The sequence below is a fragment of the Rhamphochromis longiceps genome, linkage group LG9, assembly GCF_057381845.1.
Source record: "Rhamphochromis longiceps isolate RC_006_pf linkage group LG9, R_longiceps_female_GT1.1, whole genome shotgun sequence".
Classification (NCBI taxonomy): Eukaryota; Metazoa; Chordata; class Actinopteri; order Cichliformes; family Cichlidae; genus Rhamphochromis; species Rhamphochromis longiceps.
The window spans coordinates 24,366,374-24,391,103 of NC_140565.1; the positions used below are offsets into that span (position 1 = coordinate 24,366,374).

The window sequence follows — 24,730 nt, forward strand, 5'->3', positions numbered from 1 at the left end:
TTTATTGAGGCACCAGACCTGAAATTCTACCATAACACAGAAAATTTGTTTGCTTGTAAATTCCTGCTACATGATTGCAACTAAAACTGGCACACAGATATATTTTAGGCCCCTGCAGGTTCTCATGATGTCATCATTTTGCCTAGCAACCACCTAGCAACAGGCAAAAATGACCCATTTGTAATGTTTAAGCACCTGCAACACCTCATAAAAGCATCGCATCAGATTAATTTCACAACAAAACATTTTATTTAGAGAAAAATATTATTTTTCATTACTGCAAACTGTGACATTTACACTATCAATACTCAGCCTATGAAGTGAAGTTCACTGTATTTACAAGTTTAATGTCAAATCAACAGCTGACTATAAATGCGCTGTGAAGGTGTGGAGATGAGATTTCAAATCAGCTTTTTTCCAGGATGTTACAGACTTTTAAAAATGTGCAAGCACATTTGTAAAGAAAGCTAACGTACGAAATCCCTTTCTACTGCATGGGTGCATATTCAGACAAAGTGTTGCATGCCAGTTTGTCATTATATACTTCATATGGCGGTGGGCAGTGTCTGGATGATAAGTGGTCGTGGTCCCTTAATCATACGAAGAGGTAAATACACTTTGTTGTGTATGATCACACAGCGAGTCCAATATTTATCTTTATTCATATAAACAAGATAACTCCATACTTTTTTTTTACTTTTCTCAGTGTGATTAAAAATATCAGCTTACCAAATCCACAAATAGACCAAATAACACTGCAGCATGGGCACGCACTAGTAAAATACACACATGCTGCACACTATCTGGCTCTAAATTAATGATTTGATGTCAGTACAGAGGATGATTTCACCTTTTATACTGTCTACCTGTCGGGAAAGGTGCGGGTGAAATAGACTGAAGTCCCCTCGGCTTACCACTAATTACATCTGAGGACATAAGGACTTATGTGTGACACAAAGATCAATAACTTAGATCGTCTATATGTGCTCGAGCTAATAGCCAATAATCTTAATCACAGATATAATTCAAGTACAAATCTAGTTAATATGTAAATAAAATGTTGTTATAGGCACATTTTCCTGTAACAATAAAAGATTTGTCCAACTGTGTTTATTTTTCAGAGATTCCAAACAGCATTTAAAGTGTTTTTCTGTCTTCTTTGCTCATATGACTGTTAATAACAAACATATATCAACCATTACTTCCACTCTGCTGCTGCTACCGCCCGCAGCTGGAGAGACCTCTGACTGCCATCTAGTGTTCTCACTAAACTGCCCGGTAACTGATGAACACCCTTTATGTGGCTGTGTGTATGTTTGGGGGAGGACGGGGGGTTTGTGTAATGTTTCTGGGCCTTTAATGATCTACTAAGATGTCCAGCTGGTCGGTCCTATACTTACTGCCTCCTCACACTGAGTGTTCCTCAGTCGCCTGGCAACGTCCAGCGCCGTCTCTCCATTCTGATTGGCTGAAAGGGCGAGGACGGACAATCAACAGTTAGGAGTCTGATAGGTGATGGCATTAACTGGAGGACGAAGCTCGGCGTGTGACTCACTGATGTCGGTGGCAGGCTTGCCCCTCAGGAGTAACTTGAGGCACTCTGGCTTTTCGTACATGCAGCAGTAATGCAGGGCGGTGTTCCCCCACTCCGTCTGCTTATCCAGGTTACCGCTGAGTTAGGAAAAAAACAAGACTCGCGCAGTGAGGTCACATGCCTGAGGGTGTTTTCCACAGTCGTGCAGCTTTAGGTTAATATGTTATTGCTCAGGATTTTGAGGTTTAGCATGAAAGAAGAGGATTGGAAACAGCACATTAGACGTCTTGAGTAGAGGTGAGACATTAAATCATTCAAGAAAAACTACAAACTACAGCTAATGGCACAGTAGCAATCTTTAGATCTTCTGCAATTCCCATGAAGGCAACAAAAAAAAATATTAAAAGACAAGTCCTAGACATGGGTTTAATTAATGAGGGGGTCTCAGTTCAGCAGTGGAGACTGTGTGCAGTTGGAGCAGTGGTGGGTAAACAATTGAAAGGAGAGGAATAAATTAAGGCAGAGAACAAGTGCTTGACCCATTTCTGTTTGCCTTGTGGGAATCTGAGCTGAGCTGAGCCGCGTGAAGCTTTTCCTCTGCACTGCTTTATTAGACTAGAGCACAGAAAGTGACTCGCAGCAGACAGACGGATCAAATTTAATACAGAGTGTTTACACCAAGCTGTGCTGTTTTATACACAATTTTACTCCAAAGTACTCGCGCGTGTTTTTATGAAAGTTGAACAGCTCTTTGCACTCCTCCTGAGCCAAGCTGAATGCACGCAGCTGCATTTTCTAAAAGGTTTAGCAGCTCTTTAAAAAACAAAATGTACCTGTTCTGCACGAGGAAGTCCACCAAGTGCAGGGAGGTCTGGTCAGCAGTCCGTACAGAGTAATGCAGTGCAGTCTCTCCAGCTTCCTGCAGGGGGCCATCAAACACAGCAAAGACTCAGTGGGGCGATCTTGGGGAGCATCCATTCTGTATTCTCTCTCTGTCTGCGACTCTTTCAGCATTTAAATAAGCTGCAGTAAACAAAATGGCTCCTAAAAATAATACTTCTGCAGGCCTGATGCCGGCTTTTGTCCATTCCTGGGAGTCTCTTGCTTTTATTTCATCTGCCTTGCAGCACCAAAGCTGGATCTAGGTGGTGGTGTTTTAGATTCAGCATTAAAGATGGAGGTAAAGGCGAAACATATGGAGCTAACGCTTAAATTTAGTGGATCTGTTGGCATCTGAGAGGGGGTCGGATTTAATCACGCACTGCTGTCACGCTGTCTGTGTTTTGAGTTGGGGGTGGGAAGTCACGGTGCAGCCCTTTGGATGCACTGACAGCAGCAGATCAGATATCGGTGAGTCAGACTTCACAGCGCGTTCAGCAGCACCACCCCCCCACTCTCCGTCACCAGACGATATCCTCTTTTATTCCTCTGCAGCATTGTGCACTTAATTTTTCATTAGGGAACGACCGTGTTCGGGTTATAAAACCTTGACCCATTTACGTCAGATTAAGTCTTATCACGCATGTTGTTCACGGTACTGTATCCTCACCAGACACTGCTTGTTATTCAACTTTCATTTTTGCCTAAAAACAGCAAAAAGGCAAGAGAACAAAAGCGAGAGGGGGAAAAAAACCCAAAACAAGCTGAACCACAAAATAAAAAACAGACGCATGAACTGAGCCGCTACAGATGTCGCCATCTAAATATATGTGGACCCAAAACACATGATGCCCTGCAATGTGGTGGAGGTTTGCTGGCTATCACCACCTGCTGGAGAAGTTAACCCGGATGACTCAGAATTTTCCAACTGTTACACCCATTTCTAACTGCCAAATAATTCACCAGCTGGCAAGAACGTGTCAGCAGCGGTGGTGTTGCTGGGAAGAAACCACACATGAGGATGAAACCACTGCAGGAACACGCACAGAGCACTGACCAGGCGGCTTCTGAGCGTCGCAGTCTGCACGTGTTATGATTCCAGGCATGTTTTTGCATAGTCCTGTCAGGAGAAGCGGACAGCTCTGGCTTCAAGTGTTCATGTTTGAATTCATTTGAGCTCCTCAAGCCATTTAATGGTTTAATTACTGCCCATTTCCATACAGGGTTCATTCATGTGCTTTTTTTCTTGATTATTTGTGATTTCTGCTCGCTGTATGACCCTCTACTGGCCTTTTAAACTTTTAACCCTGTGGCTGATTTTGGCTTAGAGTTACCTGACAGTGTGATCTGTAGCTGGCTACAGAGAAGCGAGGTGTCGTCAGAGTTGGATATAATGTTTTGCTTTACTGGCATAAATGGTCCCCATCTGTAAAGATGCACTTTTTAAGGCACAATTTTATGATCTTCAGCAAATTGTTTTAGGCGTGCAATTTTATGTGTAGTGCTATTACAAAGCAGATGTGGTGTTTTACTCTCTTATAATCACAAGATTACGCTTCTCCATTTTCTTTCCGCATTGCATCACTTTGGGGAGATGTCCTAGGCAGCAAGTTGAAGGGAAATATGACTGAAAATTATTCTATTTTGCCTCCAAGAGTATTTCTTTTTTTTTCTTCCATAACATATAGTTAATAAAGCCTGGACTTCATTGTTGATCCATTTTCTGGGCTATGTTCCACTTTTAGAGCCTTTTCTTTAACAGTACGTTGTGTACACCAGAGCTTTTGTTGCCAATAAAAAGTTTCTCTTCTGCCCTGTAGGACCTATAAAAAGTCCTATAATTTAGGTTTCTGCAAACTTTGATAGTCTACAGTTCCTAAACTGTGGACACACAATAAAAGAGAGATTTCCTTCAAGTTAAACAAATAACTAAAAAGTTTCAAAAAACATGACTTATTATAGAATTTCCCAGAGGTACCTACCCAAGGGATTAATAAAGTTCTATCTATCTATAAGACTAAGAAAACTGTTGGACAAATCTAACACCGTCAGTCTTTAAAAGCACTAATGTTTATTTTTCGATTCACCTCTACTGACATTGATTTCGACACCATAAAAAAAAAAAATGTTTGAAACAAAATTATCTTATCGTGTTTTTAACTTTGGATAAATCAGACCTTTAGATGTCTCTTTGACTCACCGGTCCTGCCTCTGGAAGCGGCTCCATAAGCTCCACCCCCTCCGCATAGACCTGAATAAGTGCCAGCAGGTCCCTGGACTGAACCGCCTCAAACAACTCGATCATTTTAGCTGCCGCAGACGTGCACGTCTTCCTCGCGTACTTGTGGTCCACATACTTGGCGTTGATGAACTCCTTCCTCACTGTCCTGTGGACAAAATGTCAAAAAAAAAAAAAAGTTAGAGAGTTGAGTTGAGAGATAAAGATTTGTTTATATATAAAACTTACATGTCACTGGAGGGAGTGGGCTTTGGTGATGGGGAGGGGAGGTTTCCCTCCATGATCTCATTGAAGCTACTGTTCCCTACATTCTTGGCCAGCTGTGGGAGAAAGAAGGGAAACATCAGCAACCAAAGAAAGACACATGATGTATCCCTGCAGCTTTACAGATTAAAATTGGCTCCATCCTGTCTTCACAATACTCTTTCATGATTCCTCATATTTCAGGTGAAAACAGTGAAGGGTGTGCCTCGAAAATAAGATCAGTTCCCTCGACAGGCCTTTTGTCTGACTCACCAAGAGTTCTGAGGTTCCTAACTTGTCGAGCTCCATGGACTGGATGCGGGAAATGTGGACTCCCATCTCTCGGTGGATGCCAGAGCACTCGATGCAGGTGAGGATCCCCAGGTTGGTGGACAGCCACTTTGGGTCTATAGACAACAGTGTAATACAAGTTATTACGGCTACAGGAGGCTGATATATAAACAGGTGGTGATTTGACCTCCTACAGTGGGGATGTCAAACTCATTTTACATTGTGGGCCACATATACAGCCCGCTTTGATCTTAAGTTGACCAAATCAAAGACACTCTCCTTTCTTCCAGTCTAAATTTTAAGTATGTATTTATTTCCTGAGACATTTTAATACAAAAAGTGCAATTTTAACAATAAATCTCAGTTTTTCTAAATGATAAAGAAATGCTGCTTTAAAAACAATGTTTTCACTGTGCACATACTGTGTAAAAAAAAACAAAAAAACAACAACCCCCAAACAAACAGAAACCTTTAGATGACTTTTATTTATTACTTAATTACTTCTGTATAGTATGAATAGCAATGAGGTAGGTCTTCAGCCATCAGTAAAAATTTTGTAAAATGTATGAAAATACAGTTTGAAGTCCAAACTTTATGCGCTCATTCACATTTTCCAGTACCATCTAGTGGTTTGGATTAGAGTCTTTGCCGGGACAATTCTGGGCGCCGGGCCTTATGTTTGACAACCCTATCCGACAGCATCGAGGGCTCAGCTGATAAACCTCCCCACATGTAGCAAATCTTACATGCAGCATGCAGTTTTATTTCCTTTTTAAATTGCTGCTGCCCTGCAATCTGCTTTGCAACCCACCTCCGCTACAGATGCCTCTTTTCAAGCTCTTCCTGACTTCTTATATAACTGATGCCTGTTCTGTATTGCGTTATGCTTGCCGCACTAGTCACTGGCCGCAAGCACTGTGACTTTAAAACCGCCACAAAAGCATTTATAGTGATGCTTGAGGCGTGCTTGACTCTGATGACACAAAAGAAGAAGTTGAAACAGGAAACAAAGCGATTGCTTAGGTTTTTTTCTTCCTCCACAGAATGTCTCATCTTTTCTAACTGATGCAACACTCTCTCCCTCAGTTTTCTGGAAATATCTGTGGTCCTGCATTAACACTGAAATGCATGTAAAGCCAGACCATTCGTAAGGGTAACAGCACTAAGCATAAACTGCCAGTTAGGCTTTGCATGTCCACATGTACCATATCCTCAAATCACTGCAACAGAAAACAACCATCTTGTGAATAAACTAGCCCTGATTGAGCTGCTAAACCACAGCTTATTTTTCCACTATATTCATTGACTTTATTTATTAATGCATCACCACTGCAAAGCACAAAGGCGCACGCGCACAGAGATGTGGCAGATCCTCGAAACCTCCAGAGACTGAGCGACTTTGCTGACTGATGTTCTGATGCAATCCGGGGGAATTAAGGAAGCTTTAAACTGTGACCTCAGTGATGCTGATGCTGTGAGGCGAGGGGTGCTGCTCTGTCTGAAGCTGACAAGTTAACACCAGAGGAGGCTGGTGGAAATGATAGAGACAGCCCAATAACCCGGTGAGTCATGCACACAAACACAGACTGCAGGAAGGCACGTGCACACATTTACACAACACAATTAACAGATGCATTGTGAATTTATGGGTCCTCTATAGCTGATTAATGCTATCTTACAGATGAATTTCCAGTCAGAGCATCGAATGAGCAGCAGAGGGAACAACGAGGTGACCTTTGAAAGTCATAAAAAGGTCCTTCAACCACCAAATTAATTTTATGTGTTGAGGAAAGGGAAGCATGGGCGTCACCTTCTCGGTCAGATAAAGGAAAACAACAGGAATCAGATGCTTAAATCCACATCTGGAACATGTGTTATGCCAAAGCCATGTATATGAACGGATGCAGCAACAAGAGAGCAGACATGACAAATTACCTCCGCTCTCTGAGGACCGCAGGGGTCGACGAAGCGTGTGTGACTTATGTAACATCGTGATGTAATGATGTTGTTTCTCAAAGCCCAGAAATGTTTTTTTTTTCTCCCCCAAGAGATAAAGTCCACCGCCCCAGTACTCTGCAAGCTGCTGTGTGTGTTTATATAGACAGAGTGGAGTGTGTGGATGCAAGCCTGTGTGTGCTGAGAGTCAGAGGGTCTGAGTGTCCACGGCACTCCTGAGTGCTGACTCTTTGCTTTCTAATGTGAGGGGGAGTATCGGGATAGAGCTGCGCCCTGAATGCTAACAACACCAGCATGCGCGCACACACACTGCAGTGTAGCTCGCTCAGCAAACATCTAACTGAAGGACACGGAGTTCAAGGCAGCGGTGACATTGTAAAGCTACCGAGACAGGAGAGCGGCTTTAAATAAAACATGGTCCACATTTAAATGGACTCACGCAGCTCCACAAACACACCTGCAGCTCCACAGTCGCAGCAGACTTCATTGCCCGGCATGCGCAGCACGTCTTCTATGATGGCTTTGGTGAGGTCCTCTAATCCGTCCTCCCCTCCGCTGCTCTGCTCGCCACGAAACGCCATGTTTAATGCCTCCTCCTTGCTGTTGGTCAGCACCGAGATCCAACTGCAAGAGGGAACATTGTTAGAGACATTACAAACAATAAAATAAAGTTTTACTTTATTGAGATAAAAACAGCTAGGGGTAAAGTTAAGGAGAGCAATTCAGCATAGCATCATTTTGTGATAAAATGTCAGGAAAGCGCCCATCACAGGTTCTTAAAGCCTTCGGTGACCTTTTATCTTGTCTAAATGCATCAAAATCACAAAAATACACAGAAAAGCAGCAACAGGGACGCTAAAAGGAGGGATTATGTTGCATTTTTGCTTTACAAAGATGCTAAAATACTTGAATAGACTCAATACTTGAAATGTGCAATTCACTTGTATTTTTATTTTTATTCCTATTTATTCTATTTATCCCCTTCGTATATTTTATTTATATTGTCTCTGTATTTATATATATGTGTGTGTGTATAACTCTGTAACTTCTGTCGGTGCTGTGCTTTTTTGGAAATCGAATTTCCCAGAGGAACCCACCCGGGGGATTAATAAAGTTCTATCTTATCTTATCTTATCTTATCTTATCTTATCTTAAAACACACAAATATTTGCCCATTCTTTGGTTTCTTCGAAAAGGTTAAAGAGGAACCAGTGCACCCACGCAGGCCTGTGGCCGTTACAACGAGGCGGGCGTACAAACACGACCTCCTGCATTTCACTACACAAAGCACAATCTGCACACACGCAGCCGATCACAGCCCTTCCTCTGTCACTGCCACTCAATCCCCTCTCAGAGCAGACAGACAGTGGGCACACAAACCGATGCATTCGATTGTCTGTTTATCTCCATGTGTGGAAAAACAAGATATTTTAATCCACTAATGCGTAGGTGTGCAGATGCCAGGCCAAAAGTGTTTGCGTGTTTGCTTACAATATGCATTATAATATGCTGCCGGCCTAATTGCGGAAGAGCGTGATTACGTGAAGCGAGCGCCCTATGAAACACTAAATATTTGAAGGGAACTACAAAGAAGACGACGCCATCGCCGACACCACTGCAGTTGGAATTGCGTGACGGAAGGAGCAGAGCAGAGCCGCGAGTGGCATCCCAAAGGACTACAAGCAACATGAAGTGTTCAAGCAGGACTGAGCGAAGAGGCAAAGCCACAGCGAGGCTGGAAGAAAGTTTCCACCATCAGAGGAAGAACAGCCACAGCATCACAGAGTGGCAGATCGACAGTATTCAGACTCGGGTTTGTTTTCACTCCTCTGTGTTTATGAGTGATTCGGCTCCGGGGGAATCACATCTTATGTCCAACAACGCCATCACAACACTGCATTCAACTGTTTTTGTTTATCTGTACGCAACTGCTGATCTCATCCCAGCTCCTGTTTGTTGGGCAAGCTATTAAAAAGCCTGTAAAGCATGAAAACAAAAATCACCAAAATATAATTTTTTTTAAATGGAGTTTTAATTGAACCTTGTGACAATTTTTTTTAAAAAAAATAATTAAATATTAAACAAATATCTGGCTTTTAAAAGAATACTTTATTGCTTAAACGTGTATTATATTAACAGGGTTAATAGTTTCATTAAAAATCACATACGTACGTTGACAATCGATTAATCCCAGTTTCTCAGTTCTATTCTTTCATTGTTATTTGTGTTTTATTTTATTATTTTAGTGTTGTGGCCTTTGTTTTAAGTTAAAGTAGGGTTGCTTTGAGCTTCGAGAAGTGAAGGCCTTTAAACACTGGTCGTGTAAAATCTGGGTGAATTTTTCATGCTTTAAAAATATTTTTCTGACTCATTCTTAAGTCCGCCGCTCACACTGACCGCGTACTTTCACTGAATGAATCTGTGATATTTATTCTTTCAGTAGACACTCGGTCTTTCAGATTTTCACATGAGTATAAACAGATCTGACCAATCAGACCAGCGCATTTGGCAACAAGTGCGCTTGTAGTTCAAAACACATACCAGTACTTTTCTAAACATATTTATTTACTTAAATCAAAATCTGATCCATAATCCGTCAAGCAAACAGTAAAACTCGTGCATTCATCATCCTGTGACTTATTCTCACAAACTGACAAAGCTAGTTTCACTTGAAATTTCTGGAAAATTGAGGCGGCCGGTTTCCACAACACGATGACAAATTAGCGACGTTACATGGTTACCGCAGACACCAAAAAACGACTGTTGCACAGTTTAACGTGCCTGCAGCTGCTTTACTCTGACCAACCAGCCTTAATTTACAAATTTAACTTTCTGTTCGTCCTCCCACATGGTAAAAGCAAAGCCGTGTCTTTGTGACATATTAATTATTCAAATTTCACATGAATGCAGACGGCATACTCTGCACTGCAGAACTGCTCCTGTAACTCAAAAAACACAACGTACAGGCTTTTATATAGTTCCCAAAAATTATCTAACGCTTGTTTTTTTAGCCACAATGACGACTAAATTTGTCCTCATGGAGTCTGACTACACAGACAACTCGCCAATTAACAATATGACTTCTTGTGTCATAAATACGATTCGACTTCAACAGAAACGGCAAAAGTGAACAACGCTAAGGCACTTTTTTATATCACACCTCCTTATTTTTCATGTGCAGTCACTATAACACTGCTGTAAAACGAATTTAAACCCGTTAAGTGTGTGAAAGGATCTCTTAAATAGGTAGCACAACCGTGGTTATTCCTGTGTATGTGTGTCTGCTCGTGCGTGAGGGTATGGGGAAGCAACAGTATGAAGTTACAGCGACCTGAATTACTCCAGACCACCAATCCCACTGCCATCCTCGCTGCCACAGAGTCGCAGCCTCACTGCTCTCTACAAAGTGAAAAACACTTCCTGTGCTCAAGAGTGACAATGAAGCGACACACCAGCGACTAACCGGCGTCCAATTAATGAAAAACCTTTAGCTGACAGCTAAAGACACCTTTAGCGAGATCACACATAGAAGAATAAATGGGTGTGTAGACTGAGGCGAAGTGGTGTCAGACTGATTCAAACAGCGATAACAAGCAGAACGAGGATCATGTGTCTGTCGTTACCCTGAAGTACTCACATGACAAACTCCTGCTCATCCTCGGCCTGGAAATGATACGTCCGGTTATCTGCAAACAATAAACGGTGGAGTTAAAAAATGCAAATGTCTACTTTTGCATTTATGATAGCCAGCATGCAGCAAACGATTCTAACGCTTATCTGTGTTCCTAATACACTATTATACAAAGAAAACTGCATGTGGAGTTTCCACAGGTCCTTTTACAAGAGGCAACTCTCATCATATTACAAGTGTTTGTCACAGAGCCATTCAGGCATGCGTTAAAGTGCGTGACCGTGTGTGTGTGTGTGTGTGTGTGTGTGTGTGTGTGTGTGTGTGTGTGTAACTTACGAGAAATGAGATCAAAGCATTTCCGGTCCTCAGTACTTGGTTTCACCTGGCAGGTGAGCAGGTTGAGTTTGACTGGCTGCCTGTTGGACTGTAAGAACAAACACAAAGATCACACACTGGACCACAGTGGAAATATTACACACAAGCACAACACCGTCCTCACATCAGGGACATAAATATTTCGTTGCTTTGGGGATTTAAGTTCAGTCAAACATCTCAAAATGAGAAGCAGTCGACATGTGTATGCATGTAAGCTGGTGTTCCTTGGATGAACTGCAGTGACTGTGTGGATCACTTTTCATCGTTCAGTGACATCATCGTCGTATTACCCACAGAAACAGTAATATCTGTGGGTAATATCATCACCTGGATGAGCTGGCGACCCGTCAGCCTCTCCTACCTCATTGAATAATTCACTGCCATTAATAACTGGATGTCTTCAAATTCCCTTCATCTTAATCCCGGCAAAACTGAGGCTCTAATTTTCAGTTCTTACGATCCCCACCAGGAATTTTGCTATCAATATTATTCCCCTGCATTTGAATTTTGAATCTAAGAATCCTTGCAAAACTCAAACCTCTACTGCCACCCAATAATTTAGAACTTTTAGCAGTCGCCTTAATTTTCTCCCGTCTGATTCCCTCTTTCTCTTCAGCCAGTCTTTAACTGGTCCAGAACGCAGCAGCTAGGCTAAGCCTCCTGGCAGTAGCGTCTTAAGGTGGCACAAATTGCCTGGAAGTGCAAGTTCAAGAACACCCACCTGGCCAGGTCACCACTGAAACGCCTACATCACCAAATTCAGCCTTAATGTATGCATGCTCCCTTAATCACAACGTATTAGTACCGGCATTGTCATGACACGAGCGATTATACATCATAGCCTGTTATTTTTGTCAAAGGTCTATTTGAACACTTGGGTTCACAAGAACTCGTGCAGGATGTTTCATAGATGCATCTATGGTTTCATTCAAACAGTTGGGTGTCCACGCCGCCCACCCGCTCGGCCCTTAAGCCTTCAGTCTGAGTGGTAACTAGCCACAGCTCACATATCACCCCTGTTCTTGCTTCCCTTCACTGGCATCCAGTGAAACTCAGAATCCATTTAAAAAGAAAATTATTGAGAACACATGAAGCCCTACATGGCCAAGCTTCAGCACATGCAGCAGCCCTTAAACTGTTCCACACTTTTTAGGGCTGTAACTCCTAATGTTTGGAACAAACTTCCTCAGCCTATCAGGTCGGCTGAATCTCTGGTTTGTTTTAAACGAAGCTGCTGAAGAGTCATTGCTATAAGTTAGCGTCTCTGGAAGTGTGTATGCAGGAATGAATGCAAGGCCGTATGTTTGTGCGTCTGTGTCCTGGAACATGTAGTCTTATCTTTAATATGATGCTGTCGTCAAACTGTGAACCAAATAAATGGATTATTCTCTGCATCATACGGTCAAATAAAGGTTAAACTTCATCACCCTTAGCTGTAGTGCCGATTAATTACAACAATCGTGAACACAGTTAAGCATCAGCATTTAACACTGTCATTGTGAGCATGTTAGCATTCAGCTAATACAGCAAGCACAGCCTCACAGAGGCCTCAACAAGTGATCAAGGCTCCTCCTCAAGCTGAATTCAAAGTGTGCAAACATTTTCACACACAATCCACCCGATTGTTGACGCTGTACATGCAGAAATATGGCGGGAGAAAGTAAAAGTTTGGTTGAAGGGAAGAAACACTTTTAAAGAAAAATTGATTTCAAGTCTGTTTCCTGTCCACGTAGAGTGACCCAGATGTGTTTTTACAGGTGTAACAGTGATAACAGAAATGCACAGAAACCTCCTTTGATGTTTGGCAGTAGAGCCCATCTTGTTTCCAGATCCGGTGTTCTGACAAACCATCCTACTTTGGCAAAACGTCCTACCTTAAGTAATTTATGCACATTTCTGCCCTCACAGAGTAACTCCAGCACAAATTTAAGTAGGTATGATGGTTTGCCACTTAACTTTGCCCATCAGAGTAAGCTTGTAGCTCATATTCATAAAGCCAGGATGGTTTGCCACTTCATTTTACCCATTAAAGTATGCTTGTCGGTCACATTCACAAAGGTAGGATTGGTTTGGCACTTAATTTCATGTTGTGCGCATGCGCAGAAACAACGGGTAGGATGGTTTGTCAGGTAGGATGGATTCCCAGAACAATTTGCGCTTAAACACAACAAAGTAGGAAATAAAACATGAGTAACATATGCACAATTCGTTTTGCTGACTTGGTGAATGAAAAACATTTCTGGGTTTCCCACAAACTGAGGGGTCTTCATGTTGTTCATTTTGTCAGAAACAACAAAAAGAAATTATATAGAAAAGGAGAGAAAAATGCTCATGTTTGAGTAGCTGGAGCCACCAGATGGTGGGTATATTTTCATTTTAAAAGGATTTGCATAATTCTCGTAGATAATTGTATCAAGTCATGTTTTTATTATTCAACAAAGCTTCTGCGGTCCGAACTACAAGCTGAACTCAAGGTGCCCCCATTAAGACAGTGGACTGAGCTGGCTGTGCTGTGTACTGTAATAATTGGGTCCAGTTGGCACGTACATACTGAGCATTGTCTCCTGCCAGTGCCCGGGCAGAGGGGGGACGAGGGCACGTGCTAATGAAATGCTAACAGGCTGTTATGAGCCTTGGAGTTGGTGTTAGCCTGCTGGCAAGATGCCACATCCAACTAAAGCCACCTAAAGTTCATCTGCACTGAGGCCTGAAGAAAAGGGAAAAACCTGAAGCGGCGGTAAACTGCTCTCGGACAGAGAAAAACGATTACAAGCTCAGTATGATAACCGCTCAGTGGGCTAAATTAGAAACTGAGGTCAAAGATTCAGTTCCTCCATCACAAAACGCAACAAGAGAAAACATTTTCCTCTCATATCACAGGCGACCACTTCCTCAGAGCGTCTTTGCAGCAGCAGCGTGAAAGTTCAAAACAACAAAGCTCACGTTCACGTCAGTCGCGACCATCCTGATCCTCCCCGCTGTGTTACAGCTGGAGCAACTGCTGTGTCTGCTGGGAAATAAGCCGCCAGAGTGCCAACTCCACCAAGCTCATCCCACACGCCCGACTTGCTGCCAATCCTCACCGGTTAGAAGTAAATAAGGCTGAATTCAAACATTTGCATGTATGCTTAAAGCCGTCAGGGATGATTTATCTGATTTAATCCACAGGCTGTTACTACACAGACATGCTTGCGGATTTGTAAGGCTGTGCTAACACCGGCACGCTCACAGAGACAATATGCTAGTGTTTAGCAGATATGGTGTTGACCATTAGCCATCATCTGCTACTTAGCTCTAAACACAAAGTACAGCTGAGGCTGAAGGGAGCGCCATTAGTTTATTTGTTGAGGTATTTCAGTCTGACCGCAGCGATGACTGACCCAGAGTCCCCGGAGTCAAATTGTTAGCATAACGACAAATAAAACACATCTAAAGTTTCCTGGTGATGTAAACACTTTATGAGAGGATAACATCTGCTCTGTTCGGTATTTCAGCTACAAACAACAGAATATATGTATAAACTCTGCTTCTCACCCCCGTGTGTGGTTTGTGGTAAGTGTGTCTTCCTCAAGCTCAATTCTGGAAGTTTGGGGGTTTCTGCAGCATATAAGCAGTCCTACTTTTAATCTGCACGCACAAACCACACAGTTAACTTGCAAATTGGAACCAGTCCCAATCAGTGGGTTGATATAATCTGCCAATACAAAGATGCATTTGTGTTATTGGCTATTTTCTTTCTGCTATGCACAGTTAGGGAAGGTACTGTCTGTCCAGCAAAGAAGCTCTGATTTCCTACCAGCAGACGAGCGTCACAACTAACAGCTTGTCGCCAACTAGTTTGTGAAAACTGGACAATAAAAACAAAAACGTAGGAACCTTATCATGTATACGTTTGACGTTTTATCTCTGCACTACAGCTGTTATAGTATTTGTATTTTTTTTCCATTTTTACTAAAAACCAGTCTAGTTTACATGTGAGTGTTAGTGCAATATTGCTTCCTTGTGTGCTATACTGAGGGGGGTCTGAGTCTAAGAATTTCACTGTCAGCAGTGATGTGCCATTGTTACCTCTCTTACAAAAAAAAATCCCACAAAATCAAAATCTACAGTTCTCAGGGGCTCGCCAAAGCTGGGCAGCAGAAGTCTGGACTGCTGGGAGATGATGGTTCACTGTACTGTACAGTGGAACAAGAGATTCATATCATGGATGCGCAGCCAACAAATCTGCAGCAAGATTGTGAAGCTGCGACGTCAATATGAACCAAACTCTCTGAGGAATGATTCCAGCGCCTTGTTGAATCTATGCCATGAAAAATTAAGGCAGCTCTGAAGGAAAAAACTGAACTAAACTGAACTGAATACAGGTATGGGAATATTGGTAAAGACATATATCCAGTACCTGCTGTGCTCTATAACAAAAGGCAAGGCTGAAAGAATTTAATTAAAAATAATAAGTGCATATATTAAAATAAGCCACAGCTGGTAGCTCTGCAGATTTGATTTGGCAGATTTCTGTGCAGGATGCCCTTCTCGACACCCCAACCTTCCCCCAAAGGATTAATAAAACAACATTTCAATAGTCGTCTCGCGCCGACTTGTCAAAGCTGTCTGAATTAATAAATCACATAGAAATGATACTAATTGCTAAATCGATTCTCCTGGATACATTTAAATAATATTAAAAGTCAAGTTAATGTTGAAGCTCAGTTTATTTGTTGGTTATGTTATCAGGTTGTTTGTTTGTTTGTTTGTTTGTTTTGGAGGGGGGGGGTCACTTTAATCTGAATTGTATTTATAAGCTGTAAGAGGAATTTCAATCAGAAAGTCTTGCTTTTAATATTGACAAGGTTCAAATGTTTTTGATGACCACACTGACGTAAGTAAGATTCAAGAGAAGAAAAAAACCTTTAGGAGCTTTCAGCAAACACTAAAAGCACCAAAACATAATAAATTCCTGAACAATGCATCGTTTCCTGTTAACAGACGGACTGTCCGAGCGTGATGAGACACCTGCCACTGCTCTGCCACAATTAGCTAAGAGCTACTGATTGCGCTAAGCCCCCCCCGACAGTCCAGCTGGTCCCGTGGGAGTTTCGAGGCTCTGTAGGTTACACCTCAGTGGCCGGCGGTTGACAGAATTAACCCAGATATACGAGCCCCGCGTTAGATTCCCGAGGTCCGGAGCGGGAAAGAAAACATCACACTGAAACTTGCCTGCTGCACAAGAGCGGCAGCGGTGGCGGTACCCTCACACTCGCTCTGAGATGAGTCACCGAGGCGCAGCAGGCAGCAAGGGGGGGTAAGAGGGTGAGGCAAGGTTGCCATGACAACCCATTTATGTCAATTCCACTCTGCCAGCCTCCAGATTGTGACGAGAGAGAGAGAAAAAAAAAAAAACAACAACCTCCCCACATGATGTTCTCCTTTTGATCCGCACAGTCAGTGCTGAGGGTCACGGGGTTCATATGAGCAGCTGTGCCTGTGTGTGTGTGCGCGCGTGTGTGTGTGTGTGTGTGTGTGTACTCACTGTGGCATGAGAGATGGTGAGGATGCCCCCCTTCACTGAGCACTGCCTCCTCTGCCACACCTTCCTCAGCCTGTGAGAGGCGAAGGGGCGGGGTCAATCATTAGAGATATTTCCTGCCTGCTTTACATTTTAATGTGTCGTGAACGCACACTACAGCGTTTTTTTATTTATTCGCTGTGTTAGCAGCTTACCCATCACTCTTCTTCAGCAGGTAGCCTTTCTTCTCACTCCCAAACTCCTTGTTTCCCTGCAGCTGGTGCATGCTGTAGCCACCCTGCTTGCTCTGCGAGTCCTGCGCAAACCCACACCATAACACAAAATAAACACTTTGTGTGCACAGAACAGAGAGGCTTAATAAAGACATGCAACACATAGACAACACACACACAAAAAGGATTCTCTGACATCAAAGTGCTTCTGAAAAACAAACCAAGAGTGAAGACTTAAAAATAAAAGGAGGTAAAAGGCATGCTCTGCAACATCTCTACAGGGATAAAGCACTCTACTGTCAAGCTGAAGAACACAGACGCCAGCATGCTCAACATGCACCAACACTTACTCTTCTAGACTTGATTCCAGACAAGCAGAAGGCAGAGAGGAGGGGGAGATAGAGGGGAGAGGCGTGAAAGATCCGGCTCAGGTGCGAGAAAGTGTGCTACCTGCCCGTGTGTTAACCAAACCTACAATCCTCTGTGCTTATTGTCTAAAAGTGGTGCTACAGACAGAATAACTGAAATGTGAAAAACTGTATATATTGTTTCATGCAGACAGGCACACCGAGAGTGTGAACGTGTGAACCGAGAGGGTGTGAGCTAACGCACAGCCGAAGCAGCCTGTGCTGATAAGTAAAACGAGCCGGCAGTGCTGGCATACATGCCAACCCTCCCGATTTTTCCGGGAGAATCCCGAATTTCAGTGCCCCTCCAGAAAATCTCCCGGAGCCACCATTCTCCTGAATTTCTCCCGATTTTCCACCCGGACAACAAAATTGAAAAACCATATCGCAGAATTCATAGCGCGGCCAGCCAATTCCAGTTTCCAACAATGGCAGCAGCTATTTAGTTTTAATATTGCTCTTATTTCCCTTTCTGGGTTGCAAAAAAACTTTTAAAATATTTTCTGGTGAGATTGTAGCTGTGTAAACTTCAAATATCTGAGCCGGCGAGAACACCAAACTCCTGACACATCGTCTTCAAACCCCCGCGGTCTTTCGCTACTCGGGTTAAACGTGAAGTCACTTTGATAACTTAAAAACGTTATTGTTTGGCTTTTTCAGTGTTTTATTTGTTCGTGAGTAAATTGGTTTGGCTGAGATTAAAATTATTCGATTAGATTAGATTAATTTAACTTTATTAATCCCTCGGGAGGGTTCCTCCGGGGTTTTCACACAGCCTCTGAATTTGGACACCCCAGCCAATAATAACGGTGACATTTAACGTATTTTATCCGATAAATAAACACTGTAAAATGTATTTATCACCCCCCCCCCCCAACAGCCCTTTTCAATGTCTCCCTAATTCTGAGGTCTCAAGGTTGGCAAGTATGAGTGCTGGAAAGTGTGTGAGAGTCGGGCAGCGAGTGGCTCTCCACTGAGCAGCCAGTGAGGCACAACGCTGGTCACCAGCAAAGCCTACCACACACTGGCTACCAGCATGGTACAGCACTGGGCACTCGCTCGGTGCTGCTGGAGACAAGCTCCAAAAGTTGGTGGTGGCCAGAGTGAGAGGACGTGAAAAAAAAGGTGGTTTCAGAATGACTGGGATGACTGAGTCAGGCCTGTTTTCAGCCCAGTACAGCTTAGTTTGTGCTGGGCTGGCAAGTTGTGAGTTTAAATTTGGCTTTGTGTGGTAGGGTGTGACCTGCTTACCTCCTTCTGGTCCAACTGGAGGGAGGACTTGATCAGATCTCGCAGGGCAGTCAGCTGCTTCTTCTCCTCATCCTGAGTTTGTTTGATCTGCAGATAGTGAAGTAAAGATATAAGAGGAAAGCTAAGAGGGCTAATAATGCACTTTTACAGAACTTTAGTTTCCCTTCTTTATTATTTATGCAATGTTCATTTAACCAGGAAAGTGTGACTTTTGAGATTAAAAATCTCTTTTACAAGAGTGTCCTGGCCAAGAAAGACAGCAGTATAATTAGCTGATAAAAATAAAAAACAAAAAGTATGTATAAACTTTAAAGGCAATAAATGAAACATCAATAAAAGACAGTGTTTTATACCAGAAACAAGGGCAGTAATATTCAGGCAAAACATCTACAGCCCAAATGATCCAATCACTTAAATCGCAGAGTTTACTTTTGATTTGTGAAGATACACTTAGGCGCAGTGAATGTACCAAACTATTAACTGCACTGCTCTCACGTCAGCACAACCAAACATCGTAATAAGGAGCTGAAAGACTGAATAATGTCTGATCCAAACGTGGCCCAAGTCAGGAAAATTTCAGGGCTTGAAAACAACAGTTTACAGGTGCTGAGAAAAAAGTTATAGTGAATGGACTGGTTCTGTCATAGCTCCACTTTCTTCTTTACTTAGGCACTCAAAGCACTTTATACTACATCTTACATTTACACCATCTTACATTTACACTCCGCTGAACGCATTAGGAGGATCTCGGGGTTCACTGTCTTGCCCGAGGATACTTTGCTTTACAGACTGATGTGATCAGGGATTGGCAGATTGGTAGACTAGCAGATGACCAGCCTATACCTCCCTCGCCCAACAAGTTATGTGAGGTCTAGTATTTTCCTGAATCATGACAGTGGGTGCAGGATTGCCCAACTTTTCTTGCTTTAAAAAGTGCAAGAGCATGATATTCTGAGAAAACTGCTGCTTCAGGAGAAAGCACAGCAGTGCTGTAAATAAGAAGTGGTGGTCAGCATTTGGTGAAGGATTATCCTCGCCTGTGTCAGAATGCTACATTTGCTTTATATATATATATATATATATAGATATGTAATGTGTAATTAAAGTGAAGTGAAAATAATTCGGTTTGCTCATTCTAACTATACTTCTTAGTTTTGTCCAGGAAAGCAGGTGACCGACTCTTGGGATAGCTCAGAAGTTGTTTTCTATGAAAAATGAAACCCTATAATGAGCAGGAGATGAAACCAGAGCGAAGAGGAGTTTTACATTGTAGAGATCAGCTGCCAGCTTCTCGATGTACTGCTTCAGCTTATCTGCTGTCTTCAAGCCATCTTGGAAGAAACTGGGGGGGGGAACAGAGATAACACGTGAACTTCACTGGCATTAAAAGTCATCCAGATGCGTGACATGTGATCAAATCTCATGTGTTACAGTGAGCTTGGTTTGGCCTTTACGAAGGTCACAGAAAGAGAGAGAGAGGGATAGGGCGATGGAGGCAGTTTAATGTATAGCCGGGCTCGTTCTGGCACAGGAGTGCTGGGCAGATTTGCAGAGGTGCTTAGCACATCCTGAAATCCATTACAGATGTGTCAGCGGTACACACCTCGATGCAGCTCCACGGCCGCAAATCACCACTAATGATCTCCATCTCCATCACCATCCCTCTCTCTCTCCGTCGATGCTTTTTTCTTCTCGAAACATACATCTCCCTTCCTCTTTTCATTATTTTCGCTGCCACCACTTTCCCTCTGCTTGTTTTCTTTCAGCCTCTGCACCGACAATCCCACATCTCTCCTCCCACTCCAGCGTGCTCTCCGTGTCAAGTACTGTTGACTTTGCAGAGTGTCAGAATGCACAGTTTAAGTGTTTATACTGCAGTTTTAGAAAAGGATTCACCTCCCTTGACTTGACCTCCCTTGGCACATTTTGCTGTGCTGCATAGTTAGCGATGGATTCATTCTACTTGGCGTTTTTTGGGTAATTTAATAACTGACACCCATTACGACTACAGTTTCTAACAACCTTTTATTTGCCACTTTTAGTGCAGAATTGAGGGAAACATTAATCTAACACTGCGGTAGTGTTAGATTGTAACTTTCTTAATTTTAGAAGTCGAATTAAAGCTGAAGTGAACACAAAATTGCCTCCTGCACTTTCCTCAGCTCGCCATCCGGCGTCCTTATGCCTCTAATCCATCACCACTGCAGTTTTTCTCTCCATCAAGGCCCAGGTTGGACAGATTAAAGGGGAAGTGTATTGTTTTCTCCCGGTATTATGACAGGAACTAGAACGCTGAGAGATGATCTGTCATTCTGTCATGGGCCACAGTTCTGGCGTGGAGAGCACCAACTTTATTTACCCGCCAAACCATGGAGGTGTCAGAACGCATCTTTGTGAGGACCTGTGCATATTTATGAGAGCTATATATGTGTTCCTGTGCACCCTGCAGAGCTGTGATTCATGCAGGAGCAAGAAAATTGACATCAAGAGCTGCACGGCAAGACGGAGAGTGAGGCAGCAACCTACTTCTTTTGAAAGAGTTTCGTTGGTGGGTGTGATGGACATGCCAGGAGAGCGTTACATATGGGTTAGGGGGATTAAGGTGGTACTTACTTGCACTGTGCGTGGTAATACTTAATTAGATTCTGAAGGAGGTCCACTCCTTTCTTGGTCTTGATCTCGTTTACTTTGATCAGGTACTGCAAGAAGGGGAGAAGCAGAGTTCAGCCATGAGTTGAAATGTAGGGTACGTTTAAAGGATTTCTGGGTTTAATGAGGTATAACATGCCAGCACTGTTACACAGACAGTAAAAGCTTCTGCTTTTGCCTTAGATACTTATAACATGAGCACTTTGCATTATGATAATCTCATCTGAGTGCACATATGTTCATGAGACCTTTGATGTGCGAGCCAAGCCTGCCTCAACACTGTGGGAGCGGAGACCAGACAAACACTGTGAAATTCCCTTGTAGAGCAGGAGAATACCATCCGTCTGCCTTGATCTAAATAAAGTTTCAAAGGGTTGATGGGAAATATTTAACATTAGCATTATTTAAAAAAAAAAAAGAAGAAGAAAAAAAAAAGGAACAGCCTCTAGAGAAAGTGCTTTGTAGGCTGTGTGCTCAGTCTGGGTGCCTTCAGACGACGCTCCGACCAAACAAACAAATAAAAGAGGATCTTAATCTGAAACTAATCCTTCAGTGTGCCAATCCAGAGATTTACAAAGAGTCACAGCTAAAGACCACTTTTAGCACTACGGGAAATTTTACTCTATTACACAATACCGCTCTGAAGCCTGTGACGCCAACATACAGTTTCAATTTGCTCCTAGTATTGTGTTCAGATGCTTGGGTGCATTAGCACACGCCTGAGCGCGTGTGGATGCGTGCATATGCGTGTGTGCATGCACGCAACCCCCGCTTTGTCTGCCTCAGACAGCCTGTTGGACGGGAGATTATCCACATTTTGTGCCAGGCTTGTGCAGGTTCAGTGTTTCGCAGCGAGCTGCCGAATGTGCGAGTTTGGACTCTTTTGTGTTAATGAGCAGCGACGTTCGCACTGCTGCCGCGTCTGGGCAGAGCAGAGCACAGCCTGCTGAGCCCGGCCTTTCCGCGCTCGTTCACCGGCAACGTGGGATGAAAAGGGTGAGAGAGTGACAGCGTCCTGTAATCTGGTGATTGAGTAACGGCAAGAGAGCGAGCGCACGAGCGAGTGTGAGAGAAATGAGGTTAAGTGGGATGAACAGATTGTACCACTGACTGCAGCAAACGCCCTGCACACAACAGCAGCACCACTGATATCTCCAGCCTCTGTGGCTGTTGATTAAGAGATTTTTGATCCCAATGATTACTGTAGCTCCTCTTTCTTTTTTTTGGTACAACACCTTGTACACTTACAAAATGCTTCAAAACATAGACAACATTTTTTTAAATTACAGAACAGCATCATCTAATTCCCATCAGTAGAATTTAACTCTAATCTATATATTATTTTAGCTGCAAATCCGAACTTTTATAACACCGATGCATGTTATAACTCAGAGACACCAACCATTGTATACATTAGGTAATAGAGCTGGGCGATATATCGAGTTTTTAAAACATATCGATATATTTTTATACGAGATATAAGATGTGACAATATCCTTTATATCGATATAGTCTATGTTACGTTATAATTATAGTTGTGGAGCCGCAAGTTTGCCTCTCTTTCGTCCACTTTTGTCTCTACGCAACGTTACTCCGCCTCGCCTTCACTGAAGACAACTCCCCCTCCTACCCCATCGCTTCACGTGCAGGCAGCCACAAGACGGACACGGCAAATCTCCGTTAACGAGTTACTGCGCATCGCCCCATGCGTGGGGCTGGACGGCGTCAACGTGCTAACGAGCTAAACATGCTAACGAGCTAACCGCGCTAACGAGCTAACCGCGCTAACCCTAAAATCCTTTCATTCTCTCAAAAGTTGATAGCGCGCCTTATGTATGAATTCTGGTTGTGCTTGGTGGCCGCGAACCGATTTTATGTGGTACACGGCGTTCAGCAATCTGTCAAAAATGTTTGAGTACGACTTTGGTAAGCTACGGAGCTGCACCGCTTGATAGATTGTCGGCGCATTACGGCTACCGAGGAGCTTCGCGGAGTGATACGTACTGTGCATCAACGTAATATTACCGTATTGTGTGTGTATAAGGACCATAAATGGCACCTGTAAGAGACGTGGTTATGAAGCGGATTTCAAACTCCAGGCTATCAGTCACACAGTAAAACTTGGGAACAGAGCAGCTGTAAAATCTGTCTGTCTTTGTTATTAAGCTCAGCGTCTTTTAGTTTACATTTTGACTGCACAATTGTGAGCTCTTTGTTTAGCACAAAAACAACCTTGTTTTATTTATGGAGCATTATTATTTAATGAATGCTCATAATTTAATTTTGAGTAATTTTTCATGTACATCTGTGCTGTATGTTAATAAAAGTGCCTGTGTGACATCTGGGACACAGCTTTGACTAAGAACTCTTTTTGTTCTTACTTTATGGCTTAAAAAAAAATATCGAGATATATATCTTATATCGCCATCCAGCTAAAAAATATCGAGATATGAATCGCCCAGCCCTATTAGGTAACGTCCCTGAACGCAGCTCATCTCATCTTACAGCAAATCTGCACGACCATGTGAAACAATGATAAAAACATAAACATCCATGGCCCTGCCAGCTCATGCTCATACATTATCTGAAGTGGTTTGACATCTCTGAATATAAATATTAATGAGTCCACAGGCACACCAGCGCCTGGTGGGTCATGGAGTTTTTAAAACTCCGTGTTCAGCCTCTACACTGAGCTATATTTGTCCCGAATACACAGAACCAAGCAGTTATGTTCTCATTATAGTGCGTTAACATGTTCTTTTTTAAGATAAATATATTCTTGAAACCACAAAGTCATCAAACTGGCGTTTTCAGTGAGGCCGTTTTAAACAAAACAACAAAAAAAACAAAAACAAAACACAAGTGGTCAAAACCACAAAGATGTTTTTATCCTGCTCAGAGGACTCCTGTCGGTCTGGGAGGACAAAGCAAATCAGCACGGATGTGCAACGCTCTCAAGAATTTTAAAATCAAATCTGGGACTGAGGAAGCCAGCGAAAGAGGAAGTCGGAGCTAATGTAATGTAGGAGCTACAACTCGTCTTTGGCATTCAGCATCAGCTGGAGGCGGACTGCTAAATTGGATAATGTGATGGTCTTCTGGAATCATGCGAAGATAAATCTCCCTCAAGTGCCGGTTCAAACATTTCTGCAGCAGCGTATGAAACACAACGTGAAAGGAGGCGCCGTGTTGAGCCTGCAGATGATCATCATAAACAATATGAAGCTTCTCTGTAGGCTTAAATGAATGAAAGGCTTCTCCTCTTTCTTACGGTGCTTTAGAGTGATTGGCTGTAAAACCACTTTCCTGTTTGTTTTTTTAAATACTTGACATTTTAAAAGGATAAAAAGGGAAAAAGGGGGGAAAAACATCATTTATATATAAAAACAAACATGCCATCTGAATGGGGGGGCAGGGATAGGATAGGAGTACATTATATGTATCCAAATACATCCACATGTTTTTACATGCCGCCTTACAAGAAAGAAAAAGGATGTTTATAATTTCCAGCCATATCTCAATAGCTCAAACGCTTCCTC

At 42.8% G+C, this 24,730-nt stretch overlaps 1 protein-coding gene across 1 annotated transcript in view; it reads right to left on the minus strand.

Annotated features, from left to right (window-relative positions):
• Positions 1 to 24,730, minus strand: part of asap1b (ArfGAP with SH3 domain, ankyrin repeat and PH domain 1b) — an 86,081-nt gene that overhangs the window by 13,429 nt on the left and 47,922 nt on the right. The window contains exons 7-20 of the mRNA XM_085418975.1: positions 21,156 to 21,241; positions 19,809 to 19,884; positions 18,543 to 18,629; positions 16,867 to 16,967; positions 16,676 to 16,745; positions 11,110 to 11,197; positions 10,780 to 10,828; positions 7,600 to 7,766; positions 5,169 to 5,302; positions 4,881 to 4,972; positions 4,614 to 4,800; positions 2,368 to 2,453; positions 1,556 to 1,671; positions 1,401 to 1,468 (exon numbers count right to left, since the gene is read on the minus strand). Coding sequence (XP_085275101.1) covers positions 1,401 to 1,468; positions 1,556 to 1,671; positions 2,368 to 2,453; positions 4,614 to 4,800; positions 4,881 to 4,972; positions 5,169 to 5,302; positions 7,600 to 7,766; positions 10,780 to 10,828; positions 11,110 to 11,197; positions 16,676 to 16,745; positions 16,867 to 16,967; positions 18,543 to 18,629; positions 19,809 to 19,884; positions 21,156 to 21,241 — 1,407 coding nt within the window. The remainder of the gene's footprint in view (positions 1 to 1,400; positions 1,469 to 1,555; positions 1,672 to 2,367; positions 2,454 to 4,613; positions 4,801 to 4,880; positions 4,973 to 5,168; positions 5,303 to 7,599; positions 7,767 to 10,779; positions 10,829 to 11,109; positions 11,198 to 16,675; positions 16,746 to 16,866; positions 16,968 to 18,542; positions 18,630 to 19,808; positions 19,885 to 21,155; positions 21,242 to 24,730) is intronic.